General features: G+C 38.2%; 1 protein-coding gene across 13 annotated transcripts; it reads right to left on the reverse strand.

Annotated features, from left to right (window-relative positions):
• Window positions 1-4: 4 nt before the first annotated feature.
• sycp2 (synaptonemal complex protein 2) lies at window positions 5-24579 on the reverse strand. Of its 13 annotated transcripts, none has more exons than XM_054768592.1 (45): window positions 24434-24579; window positions 23912-23978; window positions 23659-23799; window positions 23429-23562; window positions 23262-23364; window positions 23161-23185; window positions 22947-23032; window positions 22770-22864; window positions 22199-22233; window positions 21990-22132; window positions 21845-21897; window positions 21652-21697; window positions 21430-21534; window positions 21281-21341; window positions 20797-20945; window positions 20539-20607; window positions 20358-20447; window positions 20186-20288; window positions 19878-20014; window positions 19495-19555; window positions 17683-17728; window positions 17516-17592; window positions 17045-17415; window positions 16663-16784; window positions 16517-16553; window positions 16372-16439; window positions 16256-16301; window positions 16114-16157; window positions 15733-15793; window positions 15424-15574; window positions 15277-15341; window positions 15033-15212; window positions 10653-10820; window positions 10395-10521; window positions 9267-9463; window positions 5251-5550; window positions 5098-5143; window positions 4817-4942; window positions 4439-4623; window positions 3242-3336; window positions 2968-3067; window positions 2760-2818; window positions 884-962; window positions 543-599; window positions 5-278 (listed from the first exon to the last, which is right to left on the reverse strand). In XM_054768592.1, exons 2-45 carry the CDS (start codon window positions 23921-23923, stop codon window positions 207-209), a joined length of 4527 nt encoding a protein of 1508 aa, XP_054624567.1. In that variant the 5' UTR covers window positions 23924-23978; window positions 24434-24579; the 3' UTR covers window positions 5-206. The 13 variants fall into 13 exon arrangements, with proteins under 13 accessions (XP_054624567.1, XP_054624576.1, XP_054624516.1 ...); XM_054768601.1 differs by having other exon boundaries at window positions 4520-4623; window positions 20358-20450; XM_054768541.1 differs by having other exon boundaries at window positions 20358-20450.
• Between the last annotated feature and the right edge of the window lie 15 nt (window positions 24580-24594).

Genomic DNA, 24594 nt, shown 5'->3' on the forward strand with positions numbered 1-24594 from the left:
TGCGTCTTTTTAAACATGTCTCAATATTTAATTAAAAATGCAGAATTTTACAACAACTTCTGTGAGAACAAGGACAGATTACATTTAACAAATATCAAATATCATATAAACATATGGGAAAAAAAAGTCATCACACATCATGAACATAACATCACAGTATGTGGTGGCTTACAGAACCTTAATGCTTTGACACCTCTGGAAGACAATCAATCAGATGCTCCATCAGGGAAGAGCAGCGCACGCAGACTTCTCTTCACACTCTGCAACTCCTCCTCTTGCTGCAAAATGCACACAAGCATAGTGAAAACCTTTCATCCACAATCAGGGATTCTTCCTAACAGCAAATGTACGGTTGACCACTATGTATCCTACAGGACATCTTCTAAATTTCCTCATGCCTTCTTTTCAGCAATTTAAATGAAAGCACTTTCAGTTACCCTACCTTGTGGGGAACTTTTTTCGGTTAAGATCTCATGTATCATAAATACAAAGCAAGAAAATTCCACCAGTTGAATGGGATCACCAGTGTCATGCCCACTTACCATCTTTTTGAGGAGTCTTTCTTGAATTGTTTTTAAGTCTTTCCTAATCAGAGCCACCTGCAAACAGCAGCAGAGTGGCCGATAGTCAAGGTGTATGTAGACCACACCCACACACACACACACACACACACACACACACACACCCACACACACACAAAGTAAAATGCTACTCATGCACTGCGTTAATTACAAGACACACAGAAGTGTCAGGTTCTATCAACAGTAAGTAAAACTAATATTCAGTGGAAGCAGTCAGTTGGCTACAGTGACAAAGTCAATCTGAAATCTAAAACAGAGCCATTGAAGTACTGTAGACGGGTGTCTGTTAAGTAAGTTCAGACCTGGTTTGTGAACAATCGCTCCTCATACTCCAGGCTTGGACACATGTCACTCTGCAGGGTTCTCTTCAGGACCTCCTGACTGGATGGAACAATCAAAACAGACACTGTAATCAGTGTTGCCAACTTGGCGACTTTGTCTGGCGACATTTCAAACTCTCTTGGCGATATATTTTCTCAAAAGCACAAGTTTTTTTCAGTTTTGCCGTTAGTATTTCAAAAGTTGTATCTTGAGAATGGTTTGAGACAAAGGCTTAGTGTAAATTAGAAAAATCATCAGTATGACCCAAAGTTTGTGAAGGGAGTAAATTTACTGACTGAATGTGCGTGGTATGACATCACCAGGCTCAAAATTTGTCAGATCCCTGTCTCCGCTATTACTTGTATAACATAGATATAAAGTATCTATCTATTAAGCCTGTGAATATTATCATTCATCCAGGTCATTGTATTCTCAGGTCTTATCTATCTATAAGCAGTGCATTTTTTGCCAAGGGCTCTCCCGCAGATACTACCGGATATGCCGCTATTCCCGTGTTTTTTTTTTTACATTCCTGCTCCCCTCGTCATAATTAGCGGTGTTTTGACAACCCACCACGTCTCCTCCTGCCACCCCAAACATGGTTAAGCAAAGCATCGGCGAAAGTATATGCTGCTGGTGGACTGTGACGGGCGGACTTGCTGCCGCATGTACACAGTGGTTGAAAAAAATCTATAAACTCCTACACTTTGCATAAAACGCACGGCCACAAATGTTGGTCAGATTAAAGTTACAGATGTCTGCCATTTCCTGGTGTGAGGTATTAACCACATGAGGAACCATAATTGCAGAAATGGCGCAATTTTGTGACTTTGGTGCTTAAGGGGTTAATCTACACTAAATTACAACTCATTACACTCAAGCCTCATTGGGACTCAGTCACTTACCTGTCAGTGTGTCAGAACGTGTCATGAAAGAACATTGTGTCATCAGTTAAACAAGTAGTCCTAACTACAGGATGAGAGGTGGATGCTGGAGTCGAGTCTGGTTTAATTATTACCTGTCTAGACTTTGAGAGGTGCCAGTCGAGATAAAATAATTTTATTTTGATGAAGTGATAGCCAATTTTAAATGACCAAACTAAGAATCAAGTTGACTTGTAGTTTAATTAAATTAAAACATAATTAAAGGGTTTTAATTGACATTTTTGTCTCTCCTACGAGGTTCTGCTTTTTTCTACAGTATCTGTTGCATCATATGCAAATAATATGCAAATTAGACGATGGCATCATCCAGCGACTTCTAGGATAGCCAATAGCTACTTTTCTCTTTGAGGATTTGGCAACAGTGATTGTAAGTACTGTATAATAGCGTTTAACACTGTATTTCAGGAATGACACATAACTTTAAGAGAAGAGAGTTGAGTGATAACTGTTATATACCAGCACCAATGTTCAATTCGCAAAAATAAGAGTTGAGACCGGAATGCATATAAGGAAGGGATACGAATGAATGTGAGGGTTTTTATAAGCACACAAGTCTACACATCCATTTTCTATACTGCTCATTCTTTTCAGGATCATGGAGGGTCTGGAGCCTACCCTAGAGCGGTAGAGTGAGGAGCGGCGCACCCTGGACTGATCACTCTCAATTACAGGGCAATTGTGAATGGGCCATTAGTGTGACAAAAAAAATAAAAGTAGGCTATTTATTTTTGTTGTGACAGTGCTCAGTTCAGTAAAATGAATAAGCCCTTGGCCATATGTGCCATATAAAAACTTATGCAGAAGGTATTCATCAATAATTTAGATAGTGATAAGCCCAAAGAAAACATACACAGCAATTTCTAGTCATGCTTTTAAAATCATTCTCCACAGAAGAAACAAGAACTATTTTTACCTCCTGGTTTCCTCCTCTCGATAAGTCTGGAAAGATATACACTGCTTTTTCCAGTACATCTGTGAAAGAGGCAATAAACTCGTCACACACGGGTAAAGTCACAACAAACCATATAGTGGGACTCTCATCTGACACAAGACTATTTGGTTTGTGTGTGTACTGTATGTGTGCGAGAGAGCGAGGGTAACAGAGGGACAGTGTGATCTACACTTAGGTCTTTCTCCATGCTATTCAGCAAAGCGGTCCCCTGCTCCAGTTTGTAGATCTCTTCCAGGAGGACTTCCTTGATTTCTTCAAACTTCTGAGTTCTGCGGAGAGCACAGAAAACACACAATCCTGTAAATGTACATGAAAACAGAGAAAAAAAAATTGGAGAAAAACAACTGGAGGCTTTGAGCTATATTTAATTAATTATGTGAACATTATATGTTGGGTCATATATTCCAAAAATGTGTAATTTGCAACAGTAAGTAAATACTGACCTGTGTTTGCCAAGTTGCAAGCTGAAAGAGGAGACATGTTGCTGGACAGATTTAATTCCCTGCTTGTTGTAACCATCCATAATTTTGAAGCGATTCTGAATGCAAAAGTATTTCAGAGACAGTCTTTCACAAACACATTAATAAAGAGCTTTAACAAACATACTGTGTTATTGGGGACTGTTATTATGGGTAAGTGTGTAATATAATACTGCAGTAATAGCAATAAGGTTGGTAATTATATACACATTACAGTGGAACTTTGGTTAGCGTCATTACCGGTAATTCATTCTAGAAGGTCCGACTATAAGAAATAGACTCTAACCGAATACATTTTTCCTATAAGAAATAATCTAATTAATCCATTCCAGAAAGCCAAAAATGTTAACCAAAAACACATTTTTATAGTTTAACAATATAGTTTTACATTAACATTAAAAATGCATATTAATACATTGAAATGAGAAATGAAAGGGATAAATGAACATTTAAGTTTACTTTTATCTTCATTGAAGATGTGATTGTTGACGTGACTGTTCCCAAAAACACGATGTGGCAGCGAGCTCAAAACCTTCCTCTTCAACACCATCTTCCTGTTTTGCCATAAGTTAGTTCTTGAATTCTTTGTCATCTCAATAACCCAAAATGGAGACAAAGAAAGTTGCAAGTGCCAGCATTTTTGATAAAGAAGTTAAGAAATGCAACTGAATTCAATACTTAACTCATGCCAAAAAAGGAAAGTGGTGTTGAAGAGGAGGGTGATGATCTCGCTGCCACAGCGTGTCTTTGGGAACAGTCACATCTTCAATGAAGGTAAAAGTAACCATAAATTTTCATTTATCCCTTTCATTCATCATTTATATGCATTTATAATTGTTTTATGCATGTAAAAGTATAATTTCAAAACTATAACAATGTGTTTGAGAGTCAAACGACAACATCATAGACGGGCGACATAGCTGACTTCTGGTTGCCATTTTGTTAGCAAGCTCAGGACGCTAACAGGACGTTTTGTGATAAAAATGCATCAAGAACACAGTTGGACTCACACAGTGTATTAATACCGCAACAATACGCACGTCATACGCTAACCGAAAAATGTAAACCGAGCAATATTTTGACATAAATTTGAACCGAAAAACATGCTAACCAGGATGGACGATAACCGAGGTTTCACTGTATATACTGAATGTGTCCAACCTGGAACTTCTTCTTTAGTTCGGAGCTGAATTGCTGACATAGTTTACTGGGGTTAACTAAGACATCCGGTAACTCTAAAACCTCCATGTCTTGATCTTCCACATCTGCATCCCAATGATTTGACGACATTGTGAAGGAGGTGGACAACACCTGGCTCATCTCACCTTCAGCCAACACCTCAGCAACTGTGGATGACACACAAGCCACAGGAGCGATGGAGGGATTTCAATTTTATCGTAATGCCTTCTTTGAGCTGTTATTTTGCCAAATTTCTCTAAAGCTGCATTTTTTAAAGCATTTGTGTTATCATTACAAAATCAAATCCAAAAAAAAAAAAGAATACAGATATTAGCGTGCATCTTTTTTTTTTTTTCTTACAGGAGTTGAGCAACCTGCGAGGTTTTAAACGAGAAGGGCACTTCCTTCTAGTTTTCTTTTTCTGTCTCTCTTCTTCCTCCTCCTCAGAACTACTGGACAATGGGATGCTGCGCTTTCGACTGGGTCCTATCACAAAGACAACCGGTTACGATTCTTAACGCTGGGGTTCTTTGTAAAACAGATTTGATTATATTCCAGGTCCATACATCACATGTCTCAATTTCAACTGCTTAGATGTGATGGCATGTAAATGCAAAGCTAGAAGACACATCAACTCTTACCTGAGACATGGGTATGTGTAGAATCTTTGTCTGACTGGGGCGTTTTCTGTCAGAAGAAAAAATTATGCATTACTTCATGTTTGATGCTTGCAATAATTTAAAAATGACACCAATCTCTGAGACAAGAGACACATACTGTACAGTAGAATCTACCTCCGTTTTCTGACAAACTGCCTGTGTAGCGATTGGGCTTTGCTGAAATCTACTGGAGCACACAGATGACAGACTCAGGGAAAACTGAGATACAATAGATGTCTGACTGAAGCCACAGTGGAGGTGATGGCTTAGGTTGGCTTCAGGGAATGTTAAGTGGGGAGTAGAGGAGATGGCTGGCAGCTTTGTGGATGTCAACTGGGGACAGGGAGACAGCGAAAGGGGAGACTGAGGAGAGGAGCATCGCTGTTGGATCGGACTTCCATCCATCCATCCATCTTCTGTGCCGCTTATCCTTCTCTGCAGAAAAAACCCAAAAGGACACAAAAGAAAACAAAGTGAAAAGGGAGGACAGGAACTACAGAAACTTAAGAGATCATCGACGAATGGAACAGTAACATCTACACAAATGTATATGCATTGTATAGAAATACAATCTAACTTTACCCTTAAGCGTCAGTAACTAAGCTGGACTCAAATTGTATCAATAAAAAGAAGTGGTTTAAAGCAAGCACTACAAGAAAGGTTGTTTAAGGAGGCAACATGTCAACTTCTTGACCCAGTTAGCAAGATTCAAGACTTCTAACTTTGAATATCTACACCTCGCACCCAATGGCAGTTCTAGATACAATGGCGCCCTGTGGGAGACCTCTCGTACGCCCCTTAAAGAGGGATAGAGAGGAAGACATCATCAGAGACTTTGGATCAGCATTAAGAAATGACTGGTGTGAAAAGCTACAACAACTACGCAAGCTGATGTACAGTCATGGAAATATATGTATATTATACTATATTATAGTATATTATATATTATATAATATTAGACCACCCTTGTTTCTTCAGTTTATTGATTGATGCCTGGTACAACCAAAAGGTACTAAAGGTTTGTTTCGACAAATATAATGATGACAACAAATATAACTCATTAGAGTTTAATTTAAGAGCTATCTAGCAACTTCCATGGTTTTCTTGATAATAACCAAAATCACTTAAGTTCTTACATGAATAGCTATAGCATTGTACTGCCAAAAAATGTAACACGTATGCGCTATTTTTTTTTGTCAGTCTTTGAAACCAGCAAAACAATTAGAAAGTAATTGAGGGAGAACTTCAGAAAGTACAGCAGCCTCAAAATCCAGGAGACCATATAAAACAAAAGAAGTATGAAGACAACAAAACAAAATCTGTCTAATGAAAAAAAGATCACATCATTGGTAGACAAAACAACACAGAACACAGAAGGATTGAAGAGTTATATCATAGCAGTACTTCAGTTGTACAGCCGGAGGAAAGATCAGAGAAAATACCAGATGTCACACACCGGAAAGTCCAGCATACACTCAGACACATGAAGAAAGGAAATACTCCAGGTCACATCACAACATTCTAATTGATGCAATTAAGGAAGATTTTAACAGCATTAAAATTATTAGTATTTGTACAATTTAGTTAGTTTGAATAGATGGATAGATAGATGGATAGGTATCTATCTATCTATTTAGCTTTCAAACATAAAAATATGTCATTGTATTTTATGGTATATATTAGTTAATTACTATTAACTCATTCAATCCCAGCCATTTTTCAAAAGAGAACTTCGTCGGTACTGGCCATTTTAAATGATTTTGACTGATTTTTCAAGGCACACAGTATATTGTGTTCTATGGCTATATTAACATGGAACCTACCAAAAGAAAGATTAGCGTCTCGTCTTTCATCAGAGTTTGTGTGTTTCTACCTTTTTCCATTCTTTAGTAATCAGCAATAGAACATAGGTACGTTTCAGGAAAATATCAGTTCCCAAAAAGAAAAGAGAGAAAAACAGCTTTTTGTGAAAAGATACATTTCAAGCATAACTTTCACTTTGCCACAATTTTTTTTGCTTTTGTAACAGCTCAAATATCTAAACCACAACATAAACAACACACAAAACTGTTGTTTTACATCAAAACAACAATTTATTTACAAATATAACACCATGAACTATTTACAATTTTCACATTTGGAACTAAACTGTGTGTGCGTGCACGTGCGTGTGTGTGTGTGTGTGTGTGTGTGTGTGTGTGTGCATGCATTAAAATTTCCCTACAATGCGTAACCTTCTGCGCTACACTCCTCCATGCTCTTCCACTTCCTCCTTGCTGTCGAGTATATTAATACATGCAAATGATCTATGCTGAGCTCTTATCAAATGCTTTTCTGCCACCTTGTGGCCATTTTTATGGCTTAAAACTACAGTGATAGTGACATCTATTATTGTGCAGTTGCGTCATCGCCACTTTTTGCCTCTCGCGCAAAAATACATAAACGTATAAATACGTCTTTAAGGTCGGACGTTCGGATTTATAAAAACGTATAAATACGTCTTTGGTACGAATGAGTAAAAAGTACCATTTTTAAAAGTCATCATAGTGCGTTTATTTGAACGCAGGTGGACAGGTGTGTTATTTGAATGTATTGAAACCTTATTCAAACTAAGTCGATTTTAAAGAGTAAAGTTACATATGGCAATATTTGATTGCATTACATTAGGACACAAAAATATGCATGTTATGTCATTGACCCACAAACAAAGTTAGAAGAATAATATCAAGAAGGGCGTAAAGCAAGGTGACACCATTTCACCGAAACTATTTACTGTATTGTTTGGAGAGCATTTTACACTCACTTAACTGGCAAGGGAGGGGAATAAACATAAATGGACAAATGCTGAACCATCTGAGATTTAGAGATGACATTGCAGGAGTTGGAAAATGGATCAGTGATGTGGAAAAGCTGCTCAAAGACCGTGCAGATGTTCGCAAACTAAGTGGATCAAAGATTAACATAAAAAAGACAAACGTTATTGTCAACACACCTGCACCTAGTAAATGAATATATCTACGTGGGACAAAGATTCAGCCTAAAGGAAAAGAGTCAAAAACAGGAGCTAAAGTAGAGCATCAAACTGGGCTGCTAGGGAAATAGCATAAGATCAGGAGAGGCGAAATACCACTGAGTCTGAAAAGAAAAGTCTTTGACCAGAGAATAATTCCAACAATGATATATGGAGCAGACACCTGAGCGCAGACAAGCAAACTTGAGAAGAAGACAGCAACAGCTTTGCATAACATGAAAAGAAATATGCATTACATACAAGGACAGAAAAACCAATGCATGGGTCAGAGAACAAAACCAAAGCTAAGAACAAACCCATGTCCAAGACATTATTAGAATCATTAAACTTAGTAAATGGAGATGGGCAGGTCACAGTAGTATATGAGTTTAGACAACAGATGGACCTTGTTAGTAACATCATGGAGACCCATGGATGGCAACAGAAACAACGGCAGGCAGTGTGCAAAATGGTGGGCTGACATTGACAACTATTGGGGAAAGTTAATTGCCAGAGAGCAGCATGAGTCAGATCTAACTGGCAGCAGCATGCTGATGCTTTCCGTCCCACAGTAGACCAATAACAGCTGATTATGAAAAGAGAGAGCCCCCGCCCCACAGCTCGTTCAGGTGCTGTCTACGCGCAGTCGCTAGGGCACTCACACAACACAGGAGGGCGCTAATGCACCACTTAAATCAACAATAATTCCAACACCAATTGACAAGACACAAAAACACTTCACTGCTCAACTTATCTCCTCCTGGCGAAGGCACACGGCACCCCTTCAACAATGCTGCCCTGTGTGCTCATGCATAATGCACATGCCAGAAACCGCCACTGCTCACACCTTTGTACATACCAGATGGCTAAGCTTCACATGATTGTCAAGTGACGTCAGTGAGCTCTATATGGAGGACTGGTGCGTACATCACTCAAAGCTGATAAATACCAGAGTAACTGCCACAAACTCATGAGAACTGGATTTTGAGGTTAGTTGTTAAGCACCTTTTAGGTTGTCAGCAGCTTTCTACAGACAGGAATCACATGAAAACTACTCTGCTCTATGTATCATAAAGGTCAATGAAGCATTGTAGCAGCACACAGAGTAGAACTAGTACCCTGATTGCAAAGAGTGAATTACCTCTATTGCCTTGGGTGCTATTGCACTTAAGGAGAAAGAGGCTATTTTGTTGCTGAATGTGGAGTGAGGTTTAGGTAGCCTGGAGATTGGTGAGGTTTCCTGGCAAGGAAGATTTGGGGAGGAACAGAGTGGGGACCCTCGCAGGCTGAGAAGAAGAGAGCAGGGGATATCCATGGACTTGTTGGACCTTGCATCTACTGGAAGGGTTAAAAATAAGCATAGTTCAAACAACTGGCCTTGATGCTCAATTCATTATTTATTTTACATTTAGAGAGGAAAAAAATTGGAGTTTGGAAAGCAACAGCTCATCAACATCAATACATACATACCACAATCACTTGATACAGTTTAATACAGTGGAACCTCGGTTAGTGTCCACCGCAGTTAGCGTGTTTTTCTATTAACATAAAAAATTCACACCAAAATTTCTGTTGTGTATATAGTAATCTATCGTTTGTAGCGGTTAATTGGTTCCAGACCCGACCGTGATAAAATAATTTCCACAATATGTGAAACAATGCTAATAAATATAATAATTTCGGAGTTAGAGCATACAAAACGCGTTTATGGACTTTCTAAATACAAGTTTTAACATTATTAGAGCTACACTGCTGATGGGGATGCACTACACTGCTGATGGGGATGTCATACAACTTCATGTCAAAAAATCCGAACTATCCCTTTAAAGTAAAAGTAACCTTAAATGATCACTTATGCCTTTTCATTCATAACTTAAATGTATTTATATGCATTTCAAATTGTTTTCTGCATGTAAAACTATAATTGTAAAACTATAAAAACATGTTTTCTGTTCACATTTTTCCCTTTCTGGAATGGATTAATTGGATTTACATTATGTCTAATGGAAAAAAAATATTTTTTTGCGTCTATTTTGGTTAGAATCGGACCTTCTGCAACAAATTAAGTACACTAACCAAGGTTCCACTGAATATTCAGTGTCAAATCAAAGCAAAAGCTATGCTTGTTTATGTTGGCCACAAATATACTAACACAACTATGATGCCATCTTGATTTGCCATGAAGCATGTTTAAGAAGTGTTGATGAAATGCCTTTTATCTAATTGACTAATATTATATATATATTATTAATATAATGTAGTCTCTTACACCGCATCTTGTCAATAGAGGGAGGAGAGGCCTGGTGGGACGGAGGACACTTTGACATGTTTGCCTGTTCTCGGGCTTGAATCTTTGCCCCGTTGGACATGTTGCCATGAAGAATCATTTTGTGTATCTGTTGGCGAAGAAAATTAATATTTTAATATAAGTTAATGTATATGTGCATTTAACACTGACTAAAGATGAGATAATCATTCAATCTGGATATCAGTACAAATGAATCAATCACTGATCAATGGCCTTTACCTTTGAAAGAGGTTGTCGCTCAGTCATGGACTTGGACGGGCAGCCATAAGGGTTTTCCTTGAGCTTCTTATAGGTTTTAGTTGTGTACTTTCCATTGGCCTTTGTCTTGTTCATTTGACCAACCTCATTAGTCTTGTCAGTGTTTGACGGTCGATCCTTGTACTTGTTCTACAAATCAGGCCCAGTGAAAAAATTAAGAGTCTAATCAAACAATTCTGAGTATTAAAGATAACAAATTGCTAGTACGTCTGTAAAATCCTAACAGCAGATGTTTTCAAGTGCTTATCCTGGGGTCAGACTAAACATTGTCTTTTGGGTAAAAGGTTAATACAATATGTTCTGTGCTGTGACTGGATTATAATGCAATGAATACATTGACATTATCATTATTATACAGTGGAACCTCAGTTGCCCCATCCCCAGTTAGTTTGTCTTGTGGTTGTTCTGCCTCGGTTTGCATACATTTTCCAGTTAGCATACAATATGGCGCACATTTTAAGTCAACCTATAAGTCTGGCTATATGACTGTCAATCTACAGTATCAGTGAATAGCAATTAGCTAAGAAAGGGGAATGTGCAGTGCATAAATTACCATAATTTTTGATGTATAAGACACACTGATGTTTAAGCCGCAGCCACTAAATTTTGAGAGAAAAACAGATTTGTACATATACATGTATAAGCATATATAAATGTCTACGTCATAAAAAGACATATTGTGGCACGCATGAGTCCAGGAGAACCCGACCGCTCTTTATTTGAATGGAGCGAATGAGAAAAGCTATGATAAATCTCACAACGAGCTTATCAACCGATCGGAAATTGCAGGAGGTCATTACTCTGTCTGACTCACTGTCATCTTCGATAGAAGGCTAAAATCATCACACAGCAATTTAACACTCAAACAGTAGCTAAGAAATATATAATAATATTCCCAAATATACAATAAACCCCAAATATTCAACATACAATAATATCCAATAATGCATTTCTTCCCAGCAGAGCAGTTCACTGGCCAATAGCTGCCCCTGGCCACCAGAGAGAGCTCATGAGCACCCTCTGGTGGCCCGGCAACCATGCTGCCATTGGCCAATGAACTGCTCTGCTGGGAAGAAATGCTTTATGGGATATTATTGTATATTTATATATTTATATACACTTGGTCCCCAATTTACGAAGACCCGACTAGCGAACACTCGCCGATACGAGCACAAGCCAACTGGTTTATATTTTATTTTATTTTGCCTTGTAGTGCTTAGGCTGCTCAATCAGTTCAGAATGTAAACTGCTACTGTACATGCTTGACCAGTAGAGGGCACTGTGACACTGCTAATGGGACCAACAGACGCTGGAGAGCTTCCGATAAATAGAAAGCTAGGTTTTAGTTTTATGATACAACCAGGACAGAGCGTGTGATTAAAGATTATGAAGAGTTAACAGGCCTGCTTAATTATACATACCCACAGAACACTACCTGTTTTAGAAGAGTCTAACCACAACAACCATTTGTTTGTTTTTTTCAATATCTCCTCCTCCAACTCCACCACAACAACGTATGCTCGACCACTCCTCTTCAAAGGTACATAACATTTATCATTACATGTTATTATATCATTTTTATTATTGTTTTTTTCATGAATTATCCTGGTTTAATATTACTACTGAATCCAAACTCATAGTTACATACATACGCATATACTGTATATATGTATACATATACATGTAGTACCTATATCATTGGTAATATTAATTTTGTTTCGATTTAAGAACGATTCGACTTAAGAATGGTCGTCTGGAACCAATTGTGTTCGTTAGTTGGGGACTTAGTGTATTCTATATCTTGTTAGTGGCTCCTAGTGCCAAAGAAAGAGCTATTGTTTCCTCGCTGACTCACGAGCGGCACAGTATTTAAACGCTTTGTAGTAGTTCTGAACTATAGAAGATGTCACGAGATTACAACACGGTCATAAATTATCCGCACCAATGTCTAAGCTGAAGGGTTCAAAGTTTAAGAAAGAAGTAGCGGCTTATACACCGGACATTACGGTAACTATCGTGATGCATGCAGGCCAGAACATAAAATGAATGAAAACGTTACAGCGTTTTATTTATTAGATGGTGTTTCAAGTGGAAAATAAGTGATTGAATAAACTTTCTTAAAGATGCAGCATGTCACTGGCACAAGATAAATGTTTTTTTTCAACCAAAAAATATAAGACCACCACCACCAGCCCAGCAGTTACCAATAGTGGTTTAAAGTAACAGTTCAAACAAAAAATGTCTATATTTTTCACAATTACAAATTCAACGCATAAAAATTGTTGTAAATTGTCGTTCAGCCCTAATAATAAGACTGGTCACTTGCGGCTGTCTGGTATTCTTGTACTTGTCAGTAGTGCGTACACCGGGGTGTCCAAAGTTTTTTTTATTTGCTCCTGGCTAGGGCTGGGCAATATTTCAATATTATTAAAATATCGATATTTCTGTTAAGCACGATATCAAAAACAAACATATCGTTCATATCGATAGAAACTGGATTTGCGCTGTAACTCCGGAAAAAACTACACCTCGCTACAAGCGCTGTTTGTGGCTAGCGCCGGGCTTTGGAGTGCCTGCGCCTCACACTTGGGCAAGCAGCGGCTAACACTGGGCACAGGAACAGCTAGAATAGCTACTAGACTTCGCACCAGGACTGGCCGTGGATAGCACCGGGGTTCAGACAAGCTATGACTCGCAGCAGCTAGCACTGTGCTTCATATAAGCTACACCTCTCACCAAGCACCATCTGCTGCAAACACCGGGCCAAGGAGTGTTTCCTGTGCAAAATGGAGACAATGAGCTAACTGTACTCTTAGTGATGTGAAAGACATGATTGATCAGGCATTAAACCAACATAAAGCCCACAAGTATTTTTGACATTTGCTGACATTTTAAAAATTCCTCTTAAACAGAGCACTGAGGAAAAAAATGAATTTACTGAGTGGCTAAATAATTAATACAAGTCAATTTTAGAATAACTGTTTGCATCAATGTCTATTAATTATTGTTGAGTGTTTTAAAATCAGTAGAGATATAACTGTTTAATCAATTAGTCTAACAACTTAGTGAAGGATTACAAGTAGTTTATAGAAATAATGCTTTATTAAATAATTAGCAGAGTAGGTGAACATCTGTGTAAGTGTGTCAAAGGTTAAATAGCCAGAATGTAGACAAAACTACCTTAACATAGGCTGAGAAAAAGAATGTTTTGTTTATGTCAACAACTACAGTAAGTCTTATCAGGACAGCGAAGGAGCCGGCTATCATCTGCTGGCGTCACAAGCTTCGTCAAGGTATTTAGGAGAAAGTTATCTTTGGAGGGACTGGCGCCAATGGTCTAAGCAAACAAGTATAAAAATGACTATGGGACGATCGGGGGGAACGCTCTTTCATTTTCAGCCAGGAGATGGAAACAGGTGGATGAAACGGGGTCCAGGTACCTGTAGACTGCGGAGACAAATGCTGACTTATCTTTCAATTATTATGTCTGAGTTATTCTTCAATACATTTGGAAAAAAATCGAATTTGTTGTGAGAGTCTTTCTTCCTTCTCAAAATTGTAGATTAAAAAGGAGGGGAGGTGAAATTGGCTTCATTAGTTTTCCAAAGTGGTCCTTTGACCTTTAGGAGTTTGAGAATTTCATCTCCAACAGCACTTTATTTGATATTTTGTTCTTTTGTGCTTTTTGTATTAGGTGAGGGTTTGAGCATATCTAAAGGTTTGTTGTAAAGAAAATTGATGATTATACTTTACTTTTTCTGTATTAATTTCAAAAAGAGAATGGACTATATTATTTTCTCCTGCTATTTTCTATAAGATTTTAAAAATTTTAATTAAACAACTTTGCATGCATATTTGACTTTGACTAAACTTACTTTGTAGAAAAAATATCGGGATATATATTGTATATCTCTATTCAACATAAGTATATCGGGATATGAGTTTTGGTCCATATCTCCCAGCCCTACCCTAAGCACATTCTAAAAATATCACTGAACAAGAAAACCAAAAAACAACAGCAAAAATTGTAAAATCAGCAGTAATTTTGGGAGAATTCCAAATAGTCCAAATATTAACAGAAAAAAGCAGTCCCAGAGAAGCGATCAACAATTTTCAGTCATGCTGTTACAGTTAAAAAATAGCATGAAAAATACATCAGTTGATAAACTTTGTCAAATCACTATCATTAGCTGACAACAAACATGACTAATGCACGTGCATTAGGAATCAGGATGGGATATGCTTGCAGTACATTTGAAAGTTGGCACCATCTAGGCAGTCGTCTATCCGTGACATACAGCAGTTTTAAGGAGTGACACACGATTACTGAAGGATCATTACCTTAGTTGCTAAAGATTTGTCAGATTCTGACTGGCTCTCATCCGTGTCTGGCTCCTTGTAGTTCTTAGCAGAGGCTGCAGCTCGCTGAGGTCTCTTTCTAGCACTGCAGGGTCTGCCAGGTGTTGCCACGGATTTCTTCACACTCTTTGAATGTTCCATCTTCCTCACATTAGGTATGTTCTAAGAAACAATGACACCTTGTGGATGGCTGTTGTAATGCACCTTGAAAGAAATTTTGTCCAACCTTGTTGAGTCTTGTATTGCTTTTACCAGGTTTTGGGGGGCATGGTGGTAAAATCGGGGATTCATCTACCATGACAGAAGGATAAAAACATTTTATCTACATGTCACTGCCTCAAATATATGACTAGAAAGACGATAAACAGCCTACATGAAGTATAAGGCTGCAATGCTTTGGACGTGATGGGTTGCTTTTGGCCATAAGTAATTATTTTTGGTTTCTTGCTCGACTCTCTCAGCCAGCTGACATCGGTAGTGCCATAGTCTGTATCTGTATCACTGAACAGTTGCCTCTTCTTCAGCTGCAATGTTCAGCACAGGCCCAGACCGATAAGTATCTACTGCATCATACACCAACTACTGCTTTATCTTCAGTGTTATAATAAAAATAAGAGTTTGAGGAAATCAAATACACAAAATGAAAAAAACAAACAAATGTATGTAATAATGTAAAATATACTTTTGCTGCAGGTTGTCTTTTCACGGTTGTTTTACGGTGCACTGAAGAGTCATGAAGGCCTCTGGGGAAAAAGTAAACAGTAATTGCAATATATTCATTTTGTACCTTGTATCCTGTGCAGGGTCACAGTGAGCTGGAGCCTATCAAAGCACACCCTTGTGTCTCAATTACCCAGGACATATAGACAACCACTCACACTCATATTCACACACAAGTATGGGGTAGAACGTACATCCTCCACACAGAGATGTTCAAGCCGCGATCAGAACCTAGAACCACCTGACTGTGAGGCAGATTTCCTGACCGCATGCTTCAACATGCTGCTCATAATTATACATAATTCAAACAAAGTAATGGCTTGGATTAGGTCAACAGACATACTTGCTTGATATTGCAGATTTGTCAATGAGTATTTTGTCTCTTCCCTAAACAGAGATAACATGACAATAAACGCAGCAGTTAGAAGCTAATAATTCAACTTATAAAGAATTCAGATATCATAAGAAAGAAAACCAATATTTACCCCAACACTGAATGGTTCATCAATACTAAATGCAAACACATCTTTCCTGTACAACAGAGAAAAGTATTAAAAACATTCTGTGTAAAATGTCAACTACTCATGATGAATGTGATCACCTCTTGTTAGTAAAATTTGATTCATCCTTACTGTCAGATTTCGTTACATCTCCTGCTTCAACATTTTTCTGCAGCAAGTAAAATCATCAGTAAACGCAAGGTAGTGACTCACCATGATAAATCAATAAAAGTAGCTGTTACTTACTTTACCAGTTGAAACCCAGCTCATATTAAAGAGTGGCCTATTACAAATGCACAGTTAAATAAAAACAAACTACTGGAAGCACTTGTTGTTGTCAATCAAGGCACCAGTTTAATGCAAACGCAATCATTAGTGTGTGCACTGCGTACCTGTTAACAGTAAATGGAATCCAGCGCTGAGGAACACTTCCAACTTTTTCTTTGGTTTGGTTGTTCCGAGTATAATGGCTTGAGATGAGTTTCACCATGCTACCTGCAACCCTTGCATCTCTCTAAATGAATAAAACATTAACTGTAATACCAGAATGCTGTTACACCAATTAGGATTTTCTTCATAGTGATGGTTAAATGTTGAACCAGCAATAAGTTATGTTGAGTTTTGATTACATTAATTTATATCTGGATAACTTCATAATATAATTGCATCATCCAACTTTGTTGTGTCCACCAGACATTGCATGTAACATTTTTGCAATCTTCGAGCAAATATGAGCTGGGACTACAGAAAGCAACAAATAGCATAATGTATAACCTCATTTGGTGTTCTCTCCTGGTCGTATATGGATGCCTTGATTGGAGCTTTGACTGACAGGACGTCGTTCACCAATGATGGCTTGCCTCTGCTCATTTTTTTGTCCAGATCTTTTCCTTGGGTTTGTACCTCTTTGCGCAGCTTGGAACCAGATGAGTCCCCATTGTGTTTTCCTGTAGAGCCCTTTCCATCAGACCTTAAAGTCATGGCTCTGGTAGCTTCCTTTGGTCCAAGATCAGGGTTTTTCCGCCTGACGACCTCTTGTGGCTGCTGTGTGGATTGGGTATAAACCTGCTTTATACGAGTTGGGTCTGGAATCTTTGGAGCAGATGAGGGGCACTTCTGCTTCTTTGCCAAATTTGAACATAGCTCTACACAGATGAAAGGGGTGTTTTAAGATATTTTAATCAACAAGATTAAGGTGTTTTTGTTACTAGCTTTTATCACACCATGTGTGCACATATTGCTTACCAGGCTTTGGCAGATAACTAATTTTCTGTGTAGGCATCATGAGTATTTCTGAAACTGACATTTTGCTCCAGTGAGACCTACAAGTTGACCAAAAAATAATTACCTGATAAACACAGCACAAAATATAGTAAATATATATTCCAAATTGAGTATACGGTGGTCCTTACTCATTTCTTTCAGTTACAGGCTGAGTGTCAGGCACAAAACAATCCTCTGCAAAAAGAGATGTGGTTAGGACACTCACTTTAACAACTAGGGGTGTGGCGAAATATCGAGACATCAGGCTATCACGATGTTTCACCTTACGAAGGATTATCGATACGCTCTCGATGTGAATGAACTCTTTTTATTATTCCTAAAATATAGCCACTATAAACTTTCTTCATCATTCCTCCTCAGTAAGTTGCGTTAAGAAAATAAGAACAGTGCACCAAATAACGGCTAAGGAGTAACATTGCTTTTAAAATGGAACAAAACACGACAGTAGTATTTGCAGTTCAACAGTTAAACGCTATCCTCACGTCGTATATCACTGAGTATGTCTTGTTATACTGTCTACACGTGTAATAATGAACCACAACATTAGCATTAGCATTAGCATTAGCATGAGACACCTAAGTTACTGATTAGCAACATGCTAAGGCAGGGGTCTCCAACCAGTAGCTGGGGAGCGACCAACAGCTCGCCAAAGGGTCAAAGAATATTAGCTTCCACCCTTAGTCATTATGCCTCTACTGAATGACAAATTACCCCGAAATAGCATAAAGACAATGAGGTTACAGTTTGAGTGGAGAGCTGCTTTGTAAATACCGAAAAATTTAAATGTTGCCAGACATATGAATACAACGCAAATAGCTCACCTCTCCTTTCTTTTTGTCAATGTAGCTCTAACAGTGCTGAACGTTGAGAGAAACCTGCACTAGAAATAAATGCATCCTGAAATACAAGATGCAGATGAACACTTTTTTTGTTTGTTGATGTTTTTGTAAGGATAAGCGGCATAGAAAATAGATGGATGTATGTTTTTGTACAAAATGTTGTCGATACCAACATTTTGTTTATGTGCTGGCAAAACAAGCTTATTAAGTTTGTTTTGGTTGAAATAAACTTCGAAAATAAATGTTACAAAAAAGGGAGTACATCTCAGCCGTTCCCATTTTGTAAAAGTAGCTCTCAAAAGAAAAAAGGTTGGAGATCCCTGGACTAAGCTAGCATAATATTTTACTATACACATTTTATAAGAAATGTTTATCTGTGTCTGTCTGTTTAAAAGAGAAATGTTTATTTTTCTATTCAAATGCAAAATCTTTTTTAATGTGTCTACTTAATAGATTTGATCCTGTTTAAATTTATGTTGCACTAAAACAGTGTTATTGTTTTTGCACTATACCTGTTTATCGTCTGCTTAAATTATAATGCAAAATATAACCTTCCATCCATCCATTTTCTATGTTGCTTATGCTCATTAGGGTCGCAGGGGTATGCTGGAGCCTATCCCAGCTGACTTTGGGCGAGAGGAGGGGTACGGTGTGGACTGGTTGCCAGTCAATCACAGGGCACATATAGACAAAGAACCATTACCAATCATCTCCATACCTATGGACAATTTAGAGTCAACAATTAACCTAACATGCATGTTTTTTTAAATGTGAGAGGTAACAGGAGTACCCGGAGAAAACCCATGCACGCACAGAGAGAACACGCAAACTCCACACGGAGATGCCCAAGCAGATAATCAAACCCAGGTCTTCCCGATCTCCTGACTGCGTGGCCAACATGCTAACCATGCGGCCCACAAAAAATAACCTAACCTGAAATAAATTTTTTCATTTTTGTTTTTGTTTCACCCTGTCGTATCCGCTGAATATTGTCGTTATTGTGAGCCATGTATCGCAAATAGTATTGGATTGTAAAGTACCCTGAGATTCCCATCACTACGTTTGTTTCGGGACTGAGATGCGTGGCAATGCATTAATTACCCTGAGACTGATCTGTGCCCTGTCCTGCTAGCATCATTCCTGTTGTTATCACTGGTATGTTCTGCAAGACAGACAGAAAAAGGATATAAATGCACTGCAGTTTGTGATTTAACTTACAACCAGCTGGCATGAAGAAATGTCATAACATCACACGGAAGAGCACAATTATGCACACAGCACTTAAAATACTGTAAGATACATTTGTTCAGCTCGACACGTAGATTATACATATACTGTGTGTGTGTACAAACACACACAATCTTAAGACCAAGGTGTATGTACAATACAGTGTATATTGTACATATACTTGTCAAGAGAGGCATTTCACTTACACGGCTAATGACATAGGTAAGATTGATACAGAGAACATTCCAAAAGCATACCTGTTTTCTCTTGCCACCTGATTTAGTGCTGTTAGGTGAAGGACCACGGTTGAAGGTTTTGTCAGAGGTCTTTTCTTCTGCAAGGTTACTTTCTCTCTTTCTATCAGAAGCAGGAAACATCTCCAGAGATGGTTTCCCTTTCCCCATACAGAAAGAGGCAATAACTAAAAATAACTAAAAACAATAACTAAAAACAAATGATATTCTCATATGAGAATGGCATTTGTTTAAGCAAACATTTGGACATGTAGTCAGTATATGACTGCTGATCATAAAGACAAACATTGTTATGGTCTAGTGTCACCTACTTGATGGGATTCCACCTGAAAGGAAGCTGGCCTCATGTACACTCCCTTTGGAACTGCTGTTGATGAAGATGGTCGACTCTGAAATCCTCATCTTGGCAGGGGTCTGGGCAGAAAACCGGAAAGTAGACTATTTATATGGAGTACTTGATGAGGTATAACCAAAGTCTTTCACCTGTGCTGATGTAGGCCGCACATGCAAAAGGCAGGAGACAGTGTTTTTGTCACTGTCACCAATGGACAGCTGACTCTCTGGAACAACAGCCTGCTAGAGAGAGACAAAATACATTCACAGCACGATTTAATTGGTTAACATTTGCTCTAACTATGCTGTTCACATCTACTGTGTGTTTTACCTGGGGGTTGCCCTCTTCCATGATAACGTTTACTGTCGTCTCTACAACAGATGTCTTTACTACCATGCTCTGTAGGAGAGACTTTTTAATACAAACCCCCACACATTCTCAATTACAAATGTTATTCGTACATGGTTGCTAGGAACTCCTCCATACTACTACTGCTGCTGTATTTTATGTATTCATTATTAATAATTTTTAAAAACAACTAAATACACTTCTGCTTAAAAATATGAAGAAAATGTCCTATGTGCTTACTTTGTTCTTTTTGTTTCCATAGACATAACCAACAATTTGCAGGATGTCCAAGGCGGAGCTGAAGTGGATAGCAAGACTTGATCCTTGGACCACACCCACCATAACCACTTCTGACAGCTGCAACTTTAAAACTTGTCTCTTTCCCTTCTCTTGGGGAAATGTACACACATTTATGCAGAAAATCAGACATAAATCACTTATTTTCCTAATTTGCTGGACACAAAAGTGAGAAGGCCTGGCTGACAATATCCAATCTTGCTAATCCCACAAGTGTGTAATGGAGCTGAGGTCAGCCAATTGTTGCTTTATGAGTGCACTAATAGGTAACAGAGAAGGAACTTTCCCAAATTGGCCCCACAAAGTTGGAAGCATAGCACACATGATTCAGGGGGATCTAATAAATCCAATCCAACCCCAACTGATGAATTTAAGAGGTGTTTAAGAGGTGTTTCTGTGCTTGTGTCCATAGAGTGTATGCGATTACCTGTAACAGTGTAACTTTGGACTTCATTGTCACTGATGCATATTGTATCCCACAGACCTATCTACATGGAGAAGGTCATGGGGTATAAGACTCAGATGCATATCTGGTGTTGACTGTGTTAAGCATACACACAACCAATCTTGACATACCTGAGACTTCTCCTCAGCACATGAGAAGTAAAAAGAGATGCATTGGCTGCCAAGGTTGAAGTCAATCCAGAATTCTTTCATTTTATCATCCACGGGCATCAGCAGCTAAAAGATACCATGAACACAAATGTTCAGCACTGACAGCAGTAAACTCTGGAACTGCATTCCATCTTAAATGTGAAGGACTTGGACATACTGTACTTAACAGCCACAGCTACTGACCTCAAACTTGTCCAAATAAACCTTCAAACATGGTAAGGAATGAACTCTGTAGTCAAGAGGACATTTATTTTAAGTGAAATAAACACACCATCATTGTCAAAACATCAAACATGAATTACTCTTCCATCTAAGATTTTCAAGGAGTTAACAGTAGAAAGCCTGGTTCTAATTAAACTAAATCTATGTACTGTACCTTCTTCTGTCTCCCTGTATTCCATTCACAAAGTTCAGAAACCTGCGACAATCCTGAAATCAGAAGAGTGGCCTTCTTATTACGATGCATGGTCAGGGCAGTGCAACAAATTTTAAAGGCACATGATGGAGATGAGATTTTTTACCGCCTCAAACTCAGAAACTTGGATCTGGACAAAAGCACCGGCCACATGAGCCATGCTGAACCAGTGATCCGTCAGTTCCTTTCTCTCGTCGGGAGTGGTCATTCGGAACAATGCCTCAATCAAAGCTATCTGAAAGTCATAATCTGACACAGACAGACTTTGTTCATTTATGAATAAAAACAGATTGTGGTATATTACACAATGATTACCCCCACAATGCGATATCTGACCGGCCAACTTGGTCCTGTAGGAATATGATGAAGAAGAGTGAACGCACTAAGAATAATGCGAATATACAGAGTGTCAATAAAGTCTATAATTTATCACCTAATAAAGACTAATAAAAGTAATAAATTCATAATTTAACCAATTTATTACAGAAGCAAATGAATAGTAAAATCTGTGGAAATTATTATGGATAGATATTGATTGCCTCAATTAATACACCTCTATCTATGAATTTCTCTCAGAGAGTAATACAGTATGTTTCTATCCATTCTTGTTCAATACATGACATCTTTAACATAACCCCCTAAAAAGAAGTCAGTGGCGGTGATATCTGGTTAATGAGATAAGGCCAGGGAATTGGGCCATCTCTTTTACTTAATACCACCTATTTCAATAACATGGTACCTGAAAAACACATTAAATTGATAACCACAGAGTACATACAACAGATGTGATTAACATATCTCATCAATGTATACTGATGTCATACATGTTTTTAAATGGTAAAAAGACTTTGTGGACACCCTATACAGTATTATGCAGTGGACATACATAATATCTGAGGCCTCCTGTGAGGTCAGCATCTTCTTTTCTTTCTTCAGCACCACCGGGATTTTTTCCAGAAACATGTTAAATTTACGGATTGCCTAGGAAGACATTATTAGTTAGATTTGTGATCATACGCAAAAAGCACAACTGAGTAATGCTCCTCAAAAGTGGTGAATCAACCTCCTTTTTGATTATGATGTAAATTCTGGCATCGACTACCAACTGGCCAATAGGATACAGGAAGGACTCAGTAATTCCATAAACCCCTGTAAATGCATAATGAGCCATGACATTTTATTTTATATTTATGATCAGGAGTCTCACGTAAGCAATGTGTTATTATGTTTACATAAAGGATTACATAAACTGTCAAAAAAAACAAGAAGAAACATACCTTCTTGGGACGCTTCATGGACCACCTGTCACACAACCAGGTACACATATCAATAAGCACAATATGAAGGTACAATGTACTAAAGCCAAACACTAGCTCACCATTACAGCATCAAAGAAGTCTTCAGAAAGTCTGGACAAAGACTCATCCCACTGTGGCCTGCACTGAATCCACAGTTTCTTGCATTTCTCAAACCACTGAACCATGTGCAAAAAATATGACTTAATAATCTTATAGTTTAGAATGTATGTACATGGTTAATATGCTTATCTTTTTTATCAGGCCTTGAGCTATTATTCCTGGCAGGCCTTGACATCCATCAGGTAATCTGAGGTTCCTCCCACACTTGTGTAGAATTGCTAGACCTCCACAGGCTGTGTTGGAATCTTTTTTATCCAAGCTCTGCATAAATACACCACTTACTTACAGGTGGTGGTTTCATCATATGTGCAACTAACATACCCTGTAATTTAAAAAGTACACAAGATCGTATCTCACCTCGGTGATAAGTTTATCCAGTTTGGTAAGAAACTGTTGGGGACATTTTATGGTAGTAGGTTTATTTGTGGTCCTTAGCAGGAATCCATTCAGAGCTGAAACGTCTCTGCTCTTGAATGCATCATCAAGCGCATTTTCCAACTGCAAATACAAATGTTGCTGTTTTTTTAGCTTTTATGAGCATATTCTGTCTACTTCTATACTATAAATTGCGACTTCTATTAATGACAAACGTAGACAACGAAGACAATACCTCTGAAGTCATTATTCTTCAAGCTCTGTGGCTTGGAAGCATCTGGGGGAAAAAAAAAACTTGGATCCTGTGTTTGGAATGAAAACAAAAAAAACGTTGTTGTTCGGATTTTGGTTGCCCAAATACATGTCCCTCTAACCATACGTAACTGAAGAGAAGTTTGACATCAGCTATTTCAAACAAAACTACACCAATGTATGATATTATGCACATGAGTAGTAACGATCTGCCCGAATTAGCCTCGACGTTCATGGTAACAGTCTCCTAGCATGTTTCAAATCACAAGCAGTGGTTAATTGCTAAATGTTTCAAGCAAATCCTATATAAATAACCTTACCAAAACTTTACTTACGCGAAGGTAGGGATAAAAAAAAAAACATTGACTGCGACGGTGAGCTAAAAACTGAAATGTCATATCCGAGGATGTGTAACGTGTTGCTAATTTTCAGGCAACTTTGTAAGGGACACCAATTCCAGAGGTTCAATACGTACGCATACAAGAACTTACGTTAACAAAAATACCTTAACATACAGCAGAATCCCCTTTCTGACATTCACTTGTGTCTCAAAAGCGATGTATTCTGTCTTCTACACATCGAAAATTATGGGACTTGAGCACTATAAATGACAGCCCATTCTTGAAGGTCAAACCATGTCTTTTCCACTTGTGCATTTATGGATTT

The sequence above is a fragment of the Dunckerocampus dactyliophorus genome, chromosome 1 (genome assembly GCF_027744805.1).
Source record: "Dunckerocampus dactyliophorus isolate RoL2022-P2 chromosome 1, RoL_Ddac_1.1, whole genome shotgun sequence".
Taxonomy (NCBI): domain Eukaryota; kingdom Metazoa; phylum Chordata; class Actinopteri; order Syngnathiformes; family Syngnathidae; genus Dunckerocampus; species Dunckerocampus dactyliophorus.

Excerpts from the sequence above, each read along its gene's own strand:
- sycp2 (XM_054768541.1), bottom strand. Across the intron at positions 21,698-21,844 it reads ATACAGGGAGACAGAAGAAG|AGTTCATTCCTTACCATGTT; the intron begins GTACAGTACATA and ends TCTTGACTACAG. Across the intron at positions 3,068-3,241 it reads TTGCAACTTGGCAAACACAG|AACTCAGAAGTTTGAAGAAA; the intron begins GTCAGTATTTAC and ends TGCTCTCCGCAG.